The sequence below is a fragment of the Scyliorhinus canicula genome, chromosome 18 (genome assembly GCF_902713615.1).
Source record: "Scyliorhinus canicula chromosome 18, sScyCan1.1, whole genome shotgun sequence".
Taxonomy (NCBI): domain Eukaryota; kingdom Metazoa; phylum Chordata; class Chondrichthyes; order Carcharhiniformes; family Scyliorhinidae; genus Scyliorhinus; species Scyliorhinus canicula.
In genome coordinates this window covers 10280303-10294433 of record NC_052163.1, presented here as the reverse complement: position 1 = coordinate 10294433, position 14131 = coordinate 10280303, and the positions used below count along the sequence as shown (strand labels likewise).

The window sequence follows — 14131 nt, the reverse complement described above, 5'->3', positions numbered from 1 at the left end:
CATTCTCCCAGTGTCTGCGTGGCTTCCTCCGGGTGCTCTGGTTTCCTCCCACAGTCCAAAGATGTGCAGGTTAGGTGAATTGCCCTGGTGTCCAAAAAGGTTGGGTGGGGTTACTGGGTTACGGGGATAGGGTGGAGGTGTGAGCTTGGTGGTGTGCTCTTTCCAAAGGGCTGGTGCAGACTCGATGGGCCGAATGGCCTCCTTCTGCACTGTAAATTCTATGATTGACCAGGATACCAATCCAATGGCGCAAACCATCAAAAAGCACAAGTTCTGCCTTTAATTTTTGTTTTCTATGCATCCCCCAAATTTTAACTTGCTGAATCAGACACAAATACACACTGGAAAACTACCTATAATTCTGCATTCAATGTGCATTTCCATTTTCATACGGAGAAGCCGTCCCAGTACATGAGCCAATTGAAAGGCCACACAAATGCACAGCTAAGACTGGCATTTGAGCGCACATCAGTATTGTGATCCCAGACCAGACCCCAACAGTGGCTAGGATACTGCACTAAAACCCCAATATTTTAGCTTATTTGTAAGACTGTACGGAAAGAATGATTCGCTCCAGGAGTGATTGCGTGAAGAAATAGGAATTTGGTATTTTTAAAACTAAACTTGGGAATACAATATTAAACTCTTTAACTTCACACCCGAAAAGAACAGCTCACAATTATCCTTTCTACACTACTACCCAATTCCCCATTAAATAACAAAGAAAATAAATATACAGCTCTCAATCCATCTGAAAATCAGCATGGCAGAGCGTAAATTAGCTTTACAGAACAGATGTGGCACCTGTTAGAACCCCTTCAGGCTCTGGCTGAATATCTTCAAAAAAACTGGTTCACCTGGTGTGTTTCAGCTTTTTCCTTGTCCTCAGACAAGACTGCTCTACTTTAAATATTAATCTTTTTTAACTATCATACTGAGAGAGAATTGTATACTCAGTGTCGGACAGATCAGACTTCAACTCTTCTCCAAAGTTTTTTTCAAAATGTCTCTCTGTATCCCTTGGCTCCACCCAGCAATGACATCATCTCCCCAAGCTGGAAAACAAATTAACTCTGCAGGCTGAAAGCCATTAACTCCCCAGCAGCTTTCCCCAATCAAGCCACAATGCAGCAGCCTGAAATCTACATTCCTCTGGTCAATCTCACCTTCTGGCTCCGAAAAGCTCCCAGGCCCTGCAAAACATAATTCATTTTAAAAACATGACCACCGCAGTCTATACCCCCTATACACACTATACCCCAGGCATTATTCCTTAAATTGCCCCATTATTAAGTCGCCAACATTCCTAAAATCCTCCATTCTTCACATCAAAAAGAAAGTATAGAAGAACCTTTGCACTTCCATAGGTCCAAGGTATGTATTACCCAAGCATTCTTCAAAAGGAACGAGCCAAGGATTTCCACTTGTTTATTCACCAGTCCCAGATTTTCTTTTCATTTATCTTAGTGGATAGGAAAATCACAGAATGCAAAAATCACAACAGAAAACCCTGTACACTGAAAGCACCACCCGAAAAACTCCAAGCTCAATATTTTGTATGGAGGACAAACATTTCCCTGAACAAACTAAATTCAAAAACTCTTCTTAAGTCAAAATGTCTTGCACTACATTCCTTGCAATGAACACCTCTAAAATCATTTTAAAAATAAAAATGCCAACATAGGACAATTTTTTAAAAAATATTTATTGTCTCACCAATTTTCCCTTTCCATAAAGGCATCAATTCTTTGGCACCATATGTGCTCCACCATTTATTCATCAACCAAAATGATCAATATTCAAGTGCATGGCTTGGCAACCAGTCAACCATCAAGGCATGACAGTCGGCCCAATCCTGTCCTTATCAAACACACAGACATAGTCACTTCCAACGTGGTCACAAATTAATGATCAGCAGTGTGTACCTTTAACGATTTTTCCCTGCTCGGGGATCAAATTCTGCAACTATTCTAACTGATATTTCCTAAACTAAGGATTAAACATGGCACACCTGGACTAAATGGCTCCTCTATTCATCTGATAAAATTGTTAGCCATCAACTAATGGATAAATTTTGAATAAATAATTGATATTGTACTGGCAATGATATATTTTACTGCAATCCACTGGGACAGATGGAGACAATGTGTTGGTGCATTGCAAATCATGTTTGCCATGTGTCCTCAGATCCCAATTTCTTACTGAGTTTATTATTCATTATATATCATACTGCTTTATCACATCCACTATAGCAGCTGGGTAGAGTATCAAGAAAAATAAAAGTGTAACATTAAGATTTTACAACAACCAAGCTATATATAGAACAAGCTGTCAGCAAGCTTGAAGAAATAACTGTGATCTTGCTACTCAACTTAAAACCACAAACACAAGAAATCATCAGAACCACTCAACTAAATTATTGTCCTGTATTAAGCTACCAATCCTTATAGATTTTTTTTTTTTAAAGTAGTGACTTGTTTTGGAAGCAAAAAGGTGAGCTGCAATGTTTATGAATAGAATTTAACTGAGCTAGATGAAAAGGCCCTTTGATCTCATTCTTGCAGCATACCACCCTTACAGTCTTAAAACATCCACCTAAAAGACAAACAAATCAGTTTAGTGCCCTAACAGAACAATTAATATAGTGTAGTAATCAAACAGTTTAATGCAAGAATCACCCAAATTATCTTCGCCGACGGCTGGAATCCCCAAACTTACACACCCAGGGATGACAGCACAACTAACTCCCTAACTTCATCCTTAAGGAGGAAAGCTGACATTTTCTAGTGCCGACCCACCACTGCAGGCTTTCTACTCATTAAATATTTCATTGCTTCCACTACTTTGAAATAAGTTGTGAAGAACCAATAGGTTAATCTACCAAAGGGCATGATGGCTGTGCTTGCACAGATAAATGGATGATAAAATCAACAAGAATTTATTTTCTCCCACATCTACAGACCACCATAACAACTCAGCATGGGGCAATTTATCAGTCAATTCCTTCTACCGAACCTATTTCCTGCCATCAACATAGCAAAATATTTTACACACACACCATACTTGTAAGAAAAGAGAATTTATTTTACCCAAGGTGACAAAACGCAACAAAACTACTCACCCACGAGCTTGCTCATGGTTTAAAAATAAATCAAACAGCTGTACATTCACTTAACCAGTAAACAAGTGCTCGATCTAAACAGGGCATCTCCAAATGCCCTTATCTGGATTGTTAACTGTACAAAGAAAGTGCAAAACCCGAGTTACTGCATATTTAACCTACACAACATTGTGCAACACACAATAAATCCCACTTAAGGAAAGCAAAATAAAATAAAATCAAGCCTATTTAGGCACGGCCTTGCTTTGCCAGTGGCAGAACTCTTGCCTGAATCAGAAGATTGTGGGTTCAAGCTTTAATCCAATGTCTTTAAGCCACATTCTGGCACCTGTTCGGGTACACTGAGGGAGAATTCAGAATGTCCAAATTACCTAACGACACGTCTTTCGAGACTTGTGGGAGGAAATCCGAGCACCCGGAGGAAACCCACGCAGACAAGGGGAGAACGTGCAAACTCTGCACTGTGACCCAAACAGGAAATTGTACCTGGGACCCTGGCACTGTGATGCCATGGTGCTAACCACTATGGTGCTGTCCATGATGTGTATGTTACACAAAGGATATGCTTTAGTCTGGCATTTCAGCATAGAGCACTGTCAGAGATGCTGTCATTCTTTTGTGCCTGGGTTATTCATGAAGGCATTCCTTCTCGACCTTGCCGCTCGCCCGAGTTATGGTGATCCGCAGGTTAAATCACCACCTGTCAGCTCTCCACCTCAAAGAGGAAAGCAGTCTATGGTCATCGAGGGCTATGGCAACTTTTATTTTACACCTGGGTTGAAGCATTAAGCTAAGAAACTAACAGACATAAAAGACCTCATGGCACTAATGAGTTCTCTCAGTGCTGTGGTCAAAATTTATCCCTAACCAACACTGTAAAAAGAGATGATCCAGTCAGGTATTTCATTGCTTTTTGCAAAACATTGTTGTGCACAAGTTGGTTGCTATGTTTACTACTTCACAATCGCAGCTATACTTCGAAAGTACGTCATTGTAAAACACTTTTCGGACAACCAAGGTTGTGAAAAGTGCTAAATAAATGAAAGTACTTCTATCCTTCGTAAGATTTTGCACCAAGAGCATGTTTTCATGACAAGTGGAGAAACTCTCCCTCTCCAAAAACCAAAACAACTAAACATTGATTATTCCCTGCAACTTGGGAGTACTATGTACTACTCGATACTCCTTTGTGTAACATACACATCATGGGCAGCACGGTACCATAGTGGTTAGCACTATGGCTTCACAGTGCCAGGGTCCCAGGTACGATTCCTTGCTTGGGTCACTGTCTGTGCGGAGTCTGCATGTTCTCCCCTTGTCTGCGTGGGTTTCCTCCCACAAGTCCCGAAAGGCAAGCCATTAGGTAATTTGGACATTCTGAATTCTCCCTCAGTGTACCCGAACAGGCGCCAGAATGTGGCGACTAGGGGCATTTCACAGTAAGCTTACTTGTGACAATAAAGATTATTATTACAGGAAGTTGGAAATAAAATTTCAAAAACAGACACTAAAATTGTTTATTTCATTCAAGAAAAGTCTATATAAACTTGGTCATGAATTACTAGATATGAGTTATGTTCTATTTCACCCAAAGTGAATGTCATTGTTTCATACAGTGTCTCCTACATTTGCTAATTAACTTTCTCTCATTCACAAAGCCATTTATCCCTCTATCACAATGATGTTTACCTTATCCTAAATGCAAGAAGTAAAAAGCATGCCGTGAAAACATTGTATTTTGTCCAGTTTGTTTGTAAACAGCAAATTTGCAATTGAAAGTCTTGCCATCACAAAGGAATATGCATTAACATTATTACCGATTAACTTTATTTAATTTCTGGGCATCAAGTTCAAAACAAATAGTTGTGCAAGCAATAGATTTGCTGGAGTAGCTGAAATGGTGCAGCTTTTAATTCACTCTTGAGAGCTCAGAAATTCCTCCAAGCCAGTTCCCCCACTGCTTTTACCACTCAGCATTTGAGCAATAAAACAATAAATACCCAACTTTGAAAGAAAGTGCATTTGATGGGGAGACATTTTTTTCAAATATATGGACACTGATTTAGATTTAGATTTAGAACAGTACAGCACAGAACAGGCCCTTCGGCCCTCGATGTTGTGCCGAGCAATGATCACCCTACTCAAACTCACGTATCCACCCTATACCCGTAACCCAACAACTCCCCCTTAACCTTACTTTTTAAGGACACTACGGGCAATTTAGCATGGCCAATCCACCTAACCTGCACATCTTTGGACTGTGGGAGGAAACCGGAGCACCCGGAGGAAACCCACGCACACACGGGGATGACGTGCAGACTCCGCACAGACAGTGACCCAGCCGGGAACCGAACCTGGGACCCTGGAGCTGTGAAGCATTGATGCTAACCACTATGCTACCGTGCTGCCCTGATGCAGTTTCCAGACCTTGAAGACCATGGGCGTGATTTATCGGAAATGAAAGCATCCCAGTGGATACGTGGCCGTGTGTTTCCCAGTACTGGCATTGCTGAGAACGACCCCACTATTAAACGGGGACACTGCTTCATTTTGGGGCCTTAGCGAGGTGCGCCACGCCGAGGCCACACACAGTCCCATTTCCTGCACTAGCGGGCTTCACTGGACAGTGCAGGAAGTGATCAAAAATGGCGTCCCGATCTCTAGATCCCCTACCATGGCATCCGGACCCATCCCAACACCCCTAAGGCGTTCATTGAGCCTTCTGCACCCCACCTCATAAGGGCTCCTGAGTCGGGCGCGGCATAGTTGTTAAATATAAAGGGGGTGCGATCTAAGTGAAAAAAAAACTCAAAATAAATATGCCCATGCCTTTTATTATCTCTTGTGCAATTCAGTAAATCCTCAAATCACAGCTTGTCAAAGCTGTCAATCATCTTTCATCATGATGTACCTGGCAGCAGGGCAGCACGTCGGCACAGTGGTTAGCACTGCTGCCTCACAGCACCGAGGACCCGGGATCGTTTCTGGCACTGGGTCACTGTTCATGTGGAGTTTGTACCTTCTCCCAGATTCTACGTGGGTCTCACCCCAACAACCCAAAAAGATGTACAGTGTAGGGGAATTGGCCATGTTAAACTGCCCCTTAATTGGTAAAAAAAAAAAAGAGTACTCTTAAATATTTTTTAAATGATGGACCCACCAGTAAGAAGCCTTTAAAAAAGAAAACAACACAATTTTTTGTCAATGTTTTCTCCCTTTCGGAGACAAAATTTAGCTTTTAAAACGAAAACTCAATTCTATTTGTAGCAGGGAAAACCTCATGCTGGATTCCCATTCTGATGGGGTTGGTTTAGCACAGTGGGCTAAACAGCTGGTTTGTAATGCAGAACAAGGCCAGCAGCGCGGGTTCAATTCCCCAACCGGCCTCCCCGAACAGGTTCTGGAAAGTGGCGACTAGGGGCTTTTGACAGTAACTTCATTGAAGCATACTTGTGACACAAGCGATTATTATTATTATGATAATTACAGAGAACTCCCTGACCTTTTCCATTATTGGCAGACTTCAAACCAGCCTGAGCTATTCTGTACCTTCCCAACAAATGGCTGACTGATTTCCCAAGTTCTTCCCAACACAAACTGCAAGTCATCCCATACTCATTTGCTTGCATGCTGTTCCATCAAGCCACTCAATTACGCCATCTTCCCAAACCACCAACTTTCACTGGTTCCAAACTTCAATCCTTGCCCTTTATTGAAATTCTTGAAAATGGTTTTACTTGAGCCAACTTCTTGAGAAAACCTCTCTCGCCCTAAATCTCTGCTCTCAGGTTCCACTTGCAAATCTGAACTACTGTGTGTCATTATTCCCACTACATCATCAGGGGCAGGCCCTCCAGTCATCATGGAACGCTTTCCTAAACTCATCCACCTAGTTACAATTGTCCATAGGTTCAAAAGCCTCCTCAAAACCTACATCTTTTAATTTGCTTTCAATCGTTTTCCTAAATCTTGCAAGTTATGACCTGTGGCAGAATCACTCCTCCACCATGAAGTGTCTTTACAAGACATTATATAGAACAAAAATATGGATACAGGCAGTTCAACCCATGTTTAACCTCCAAGAAAAGCTATACCAGTCCCATGTGCTGAGTTTATCTTTTATTTGTCTAATCACATATTTAACCTATTCTTAAAAGTTGACATCTCCATTTCAATCACCAACTCTGATAGAGATCTATCAGGCTGTGAAATGCAGTATGTCAAGCGGATTTCTTACTCTCTTAAATCTCATATTTTGTTTAGTTTTCTGTCTTGTTCTATATTCGTCAACCACTGGAAAGGAAATAGTCTCTCTTGCAATTTCTGTGGGGACTCTCAGATTCCTATCTCAACGTCAACAGAAGGAGGCCAAACATTTATGACATTAAACGTATGTTTGCAGGTATAACATGTTTCCTGGAATTGGATTGTTATCTAAAAAGGAAGAATGTAGAGCTACAGAGAGAAGGCAAGGGAGTCACACAAGTTAAATTGCTCCTACAGGAAGCTGGAACAATGGCGACACAATGGGCCAAATTACCTCCTTATGTGCTGTAACAATGTGATTCTGAGAGTTAGGCATCAACAAACCTTAGAGGCACTCTGAAGTCTCCTCCAGCCCTGCTGTTTAAACCACCACCAGTCAGGGCAGCACGGTGGTGCAGAGGTTAGCACAGCTGCCTCATGGCACTGAGGTCCCGGGTTCGATCCCGGCTCTGGGTCACTGTCCGTGTGGAGTTTGCACATTCTACCCGTGTTTGCATGGGCTTCGCCCCCACAACCCAAAGAGGTACAGGGTAGGTGGATTGTCCATGCTAAATTGCTCCTTAATTGGAAAAAATGAATTGGGTACTCTAAATGTTTCTTAAAAACACCACCTGTCAGCTCTCACCCCTCAAAAGGAGAAAGCAGTCTATGGTCACCTGGGACTATGTCGACTTTACCTTTTACCTTACTTGCTTAGTACAGAAAGAGATCTTCCTCCAAAGTCTCCATGTATGATCAGCAGTTCCTGGGGGTCACCATCATCAACAGTTTGTCCTGGTCCACTCACGTTGATGCAACAGTCAAGAAAGTCCAACAATGTATCTACTTCCTACAGAAGCCAAAGAATTTGGCATGTCTGCTTCGACTCTCAAAAACTTCTACAGATGTGCAATAGAGAGCATCCTATCCGGCTGCATCACAGCCTGGTACTTCAACTGCTCGACTCAGCCCAACGCATCACACAAGCTTGCCACCCCCACATCGATTGTGTATACACCTCCCGCTGCCTCAGGAAGGCAGACAGCATTATCAGAGACTCCTCCCACCCAGGCATTGCCTTCTTCCAGACCCTTCTATCAGACAGAAGTCTGAAGTCTCGCACATTCAGACATAGGAACAGCTTCTTCCCCACAGTTACAAGACTCCTCAACGACTCTCCCCTCAGACGGATCTGTTCCCTGTAAGAACACTATTCACGTCATCCTATGTTGCTTTGTTTGGCCCCTTGTTCCACTCTGTAACCAATCACTGTTTGTCGATATACCATTTGTCAATGTTCTCTGTTGATTATTCTTTTGTCTACTATGTACGTACTGTGTACATTCCCTTGGCTGCAGAAAAATACTTTTCACTGTACTTCGGTACGTGACAATAAATCAAATCAAACGTATTTTTTTCATTAATTAAAGGCAAGACAATTTCAATAAAAGGGAGATGTTCCTTGTACAAGAAGTACACCTATTGAACACAGGTTCTCCTACAAGTTTGTACGTGTTATAAAATAGGGCAAATGAGGAGTCGTGGCACGATGTCTTGCAAGAATCTGCATTTACAACCTGCCTCTAATGTTTAGGCAGCAAATTATGCAAGTTTACAAACAACTCCAAAAACAGTGAAAATGCCAATTTAAAGTAATAAATCACTTGCCCTAATTAAACATCAGAAACTCAGAATTTACTGGAAAGTGAAATTGGAACAATGTTATTTCAATTCTCTAAAACAAGGCGTAGTGAGGCCAACTAGCCTTTGGGACAGCACAGCTTCACAGTGGCTAGCACTGCGACCGCACACAGCCAGGGACCTGGGTTAAATTCCAGCCTTGGGTGACTGTGTGGAGTTTGCACTTTCTCCCCTGTCTGTGTGGGCTTCCTCTGGGTGCTCCAAATTCCTCCCACAGTCCAGATGTGCAGGTTAGGTGGATTGGCCACGCAAAATTGCCCCTTGGTGTCCAAAGATGTGGTTCGGTGGGGTTATGTGGATAAGGCAGGGAAGTGGACCTTTCAGAGGGTCAGTGCAGACTCGATGGGCTGAATGGCCTCCTTCTGCACTGTAGGAACTCCACCTGCTAAATTCATTTAAGATTTTTAAAGCTCCAGGCACTTCCTCAACTAAGACTTATTCTTTATTGGTATGCAGTTTCACAGGCACAGAAACCCTCTAATACGTTCTGTATAATAATAATAATCTTTATTGTCACAAATAGGCTTACATTAACAATGCAATGAAGTTACTGTGAAAAGCCCCTAGTCGCCACATTCGAGTACACAGAGGGAGAATTCAGAATATCCAATTCACCTAACAGCACGTCTTTCGGGACTTGTGGGAGGAAACCGGAGCACTGGAGAAAACTCACAGACACAGGGAGAACATGCAGACTCCACACAAACAGTGACCCAAGCCAGGAATCAAACCTGGGACCCTGGAGCTGTGAAGCAAGTGCTACCCACTGTGCTACCGTGCAGCCGGTATGTGAGAGTTTGGACATGAGGTATTGGCAGGCTACCATCCTATAACCAACCAACAAGCATATGCACACTTCCAGCAAGGATAGTTCGATAATTAGGGGCAGGAAATCTGAATGATTTTCCCCCTCCTTAAACCAGAGACCCGAGGTCAACTGGACTGTTCATGCTACTTTTCTGGTTGAGATCACCTAACTGAGCAAAGGCTAGATATTGAATCAAGGACCCTCCTAATCGTATGACTCATTGGAAAAATTTACTGAGCCAGATAAATCAACTGTCACTCATTTTGTTAGTTAAAAATCCAAAGAGAATGGACTGAATATTTAAAATAAAAATGCAGTCAGATACATGCATTTCTAACTAAACATTTACTTTTAATTAAACTTCACAATCTGAATTACAGCTAAATAGTTTCACAGGCTCAGTCAAGCACGTCCAAATGTTGCACTTTTTTGCTCCAGTTCAGCACTGTGAAAACTGCCTCTGCATTCTAACACTCAAATAACATCGTCTAAGCAAGTCAAAATGGTGTTTTTTCTACCACAAAATAAATTGTTTCTAAAAAACCTCCATTTAAACCAAGAAAAAAGTTTTTCAAATAATACTGCAACCATCAGTTCTCAACCTCTGACACTCAAAGGTTGAAGACCCCACAAGTTTGCACTGAGGTGGGGCACTGCCCAAATTACATGGAGCTCTGTAGAGCACCCTACCTAGGCCCAACCCCCCCACCCACCCCCCACCTAACCTACACATCATTGGACACAAAAGGGCAATTTTAGCATAGCCAATCCACCTAACGAAAATGAAAAAAAATGAATGAAAATCGCTTAGTGTCACGAGTAGGCTTCAATGAAGTTACTGTGAAAAGCCCCTAGTCGCCACATTCCGGCGCCTGTCCGGGGAGGCTGGTACGGGAAATCGAACCGTGCTGCTGGCCTGCTTGGTCTGCTTTAAAAGCCAGCGATTTAGCCGAGTGAGCTAAACCAACCTAGACATCTTTGGACTGTGGGAGGAAACCAAGCACCCAGAGGACACCACACAGTCACCCAAGGCCAAAATTGAACCCAGGTCCCGGGTGCTGTAAGGCAGTAGTGCTAACCCCTGTGCCACCATGCACCTAGCCTGATGAGTATTTACAGCATTTTTTGCTTTTACCAAAGGAAAATCGATCATGATATTTATCCTATTGCTGTTTCTGGGACTTTGCAGATGTTGCATCCCTACATTACAACAGTAACTACATTTTTAAAAGTACTTTGTTGGCAGTGAGCATTTTTATGATTTTAGAACATTCCCAGGTATTATATAAATACAATTAGTGCTGTCATTGTTAGTGTAGCACAGTCCAACAAATAGAATGAAAGACCAGGCAACGTGTTTTTCAGTAGTGTCGGTTTAGTGAAGAATGTTGGCAAGAGTACATAGAATTCCCTACTCTTAGTCAAACAGTATTGTGGAACCTCTTAAAGCGCCCCACTTGGATTTAATATCTCACCCCAAAATATTTCTTGATAGCACTCCTTCGGTACTGAATTACGTGCACAAATATGTAATGGAGCTGGAACCCACAACATTTTTGTCAGAGGCGAGCGTGCTATCTGAGCCAAGCTGGCGCATAGATACTGAAAATGCTCTCAGACACACAAGCACAACACTCCCAATAAGGTTTTTTTTTTAAAAACTGAATATCTTTCAGCTCTATTCCTGTTGTAAAAAGCATCAAAATTGGGAGGTAGCTATTGATGGTCACTTATAAATTCCAGACTACAATAATGCGATCATATTTTCATGGTGGAAGTCCATAGACGTAGAACAAAAATATAAACATGGTGCAGTAATAACACAAGGCAACAAAAATAAACTTTGTACTGTTGCCAAGCTTGCTGGTACACTTCTCTCTGGAAGGGTGGTAATATAAATACGACCGGATTAATAAAATCCAGTGAACTCTGAGAGGCGTGCAAATTATACACATTCCAGATTGGGGGGGGGAAAGAAAGAGAGGAGAGAGACAGAGAGAACAAGAGGGTTGTTTAAAAGCCACCCACTCCCTCCCTCGACACAGGAATAACCTCAACAACCCCCCCCCCCCCCCCCCCCCCAAGAAAAAAAGAGTTTACTTTGCCAGGCCTACGGCGCGTTGCAAGCACCGAAACCTCCCATTCAAAAGCAGGAATTTCCTGGTTCTAAAAATCACCCGAAGACAAAACCCTTTCTCCCTAATCCCCACACAAAAGAGGGGGGAGGGGGGGTAGAGAAACACATCTCGGGAGTGCAAAAACTACCAGTTTTCACATTTAAAAAAAAACTAATTCAAGTTCAACCACTCTTTTGTTTAGAAAAGAAGTGTGCAAATAACCCTTGTTATTTTGCCTCAGGGAGGAGGAGGGGGGGGGGGGGGAGAAGAGAGAAAGAGTGGGGGAACACTGCTAACCAAAACAATCACCAATCGCAAATATATATTTTTTTTAAGAGAAAAGACTGAATTTGAAGCACCCGGGTCTTTCACGGTGCTCTGTGTGTGTTATTATGTGTGCCTGCAATTGGCATAGCTTCATACCTGTTAGACGTAACTTGACTGGCCCGTTCCTCCTGGCTCCTTGGTTAGACATGTCCCCCGAGTGTCTGCGTTTTATTGAAGGAGATTTGGACGGTGTATTTTTTTTCTCCCCCCTCCGCTCCTCCCCAAGGTGAAGTTTAATGGCCGCCGCTGCTCCTGATGCCAGTGCCGGTGCCTGCCCTCCGCCAGCGGCCGCCGCCGCTTTCCCCCCCTTTCCCCGAGCGAACAATGATGGCCTCCTCCTCCAGCCCGGTGGCCCGGATGTGCATAGCCCACGCTCACCAGCGGACGGCCCCCAAAAAATCCATCCAAACAAAAGCTTTACCTCAGAATTTTTTTTTAAAAATAAATAAATAATAAACTTTCCTCCTCCGACGGGGGGGGGGGGGGGGGGGGGGGAGAAATAAGCTTTTCACTTTTTTTTTCCTTCTAGATTTTTCTCACTCTTACCGCCCCCCCCCCCTTTCAAACCGTCTCCCTCTCCTCAATCAGTGCAACCAGACTCTCTCTATCCCTCCCCTCCCCATCTTCGATTGCAGCAACGATCTCTTTGCCGAGGTATATACTGTTATTTATTCTTGCAGTGTGCAGTCGGTTGCTCGTTCCCTCCTTCTTGTTGTTGTTCGCTGTATCTCCAACCGCTGAGGGTCCAGGCGCGGAGAACGATGATGGGGAGGGAGGGGTTGAAGGTTGTTCTCCAGCAGCGAAAAGTTGCCGGTGGATTTTTATTTTCTCCCCCCCACCCCAAAAGCAAAAGGCTGAGTTTTCCTCTCCCTTCCTCGGTCCAAGTCCTGGCTCTCAGGGTTGCTTGACTGAAAGCCCAGAGCACGGCACTTGCTGACATCACCCTGGTTGCTCCCTCCTCTTGACAGTCCACAACTCCTCCTGCTTGGGTCTCAGCAACAAGGCAGTCGACCACCAGCACCCAGGACCAAAAAAACACTTCACCAACTCTTCAAAGCACCGAAACGTTATTGAACGCGAGCCAGCCACATCACCAAGGCTTTGCATCCAACTGTCCTGTTAAAAATACAAATATTTACAATCTATCTATAATATACACTATTGAAATGAAAACAACTAGCCACAGAATGGTACAGCATTGAAAAAGACCTTTCAGCCCATCATCCCTCTGCTGGTTACCCAATTAATCACCTCCCTCCCCGTTTTGACCCATAGCTGTAAGGTGTGCAAATGTTCTTACACAATTCATTTTTGAATATTACAACTATCCCGCCTTTCAGACAGTGCATTCCAGATCACAACTCACTGTGTGTGGGGAAAAAAAGGTTCCTCTGGTTGTTGACCCTTCTGCACTTGTAAATATTTTTCCTTATTTATTGCATCAAAACTATTTGTGATTAGGGCATCATGGCGGCGCAGTGGTTAGCACTGCTGCCTGACGGCACCGAGGTCCCAGATTCGATCCCGGCTCTGGATCACTATCTGTGTGAAGTTTGCACATTCTCCCCGTGTCCGCGTGGGTTTTGCCCCCACAACCCAAAAATGTGAGGGTAGGTGGATTGACCACGCTAAAAAAATTACCCTTAATTGTAAAAAAAAATTGTGTACTCTAAATTTATTTTAAAATACTATTTGTGATTTTGAACAGTTATTTTGTCTCTTCATGTTAGAAGATACTAAAAGTATTCCAAGAATAGTAGAAATTCAGGGGGCAATGAGATGGGGGAATTTAAAATAATCTTTATCGAGAAT

At 43.0% G+C, this 14131-nt stretch overlaps 2 protein-coding genes across 2 annotated transcripts in view; one reads left to right on the top strand and one right to left on the bottom strand.

The window, feature by feature from the left end:
* The window catches only part of smurf2 (SMAD specific E3 ubiquitin protein ligase 2), a 241286-nt gene extending 228522 nt beyond the window's left edge, over positions 1-12764 (bottom strand). Inside the window, exon 1 of the mRNA XM_038777045.1 lies at positions 12416-12764. Within this exon, the coding sequence (XP_038632973.1) occupies positions 12416-12467 (52 nt within the window). The 5' untranslated portion in view covers positions 12468-12764. The remainder of the gene's footprint in view (positions 1-12415) is intronic.
* Positions 12765-12891: 127 nt separating this feature from the next.
* LOC119953150 overlaps positions 12892-14131 on the top strand; it is an 82291-nt gene continuing 81051 nt past the window's right edge. Inside the window, exon 1 of the mRNA XM_038777051.1 lies at positions 12892-12973. The gene's annotated coding sequence lies outside the window, so the exon portion shown is untranslated. The remainder of the gene's footprint in view (positions 12974-14131) is intronic.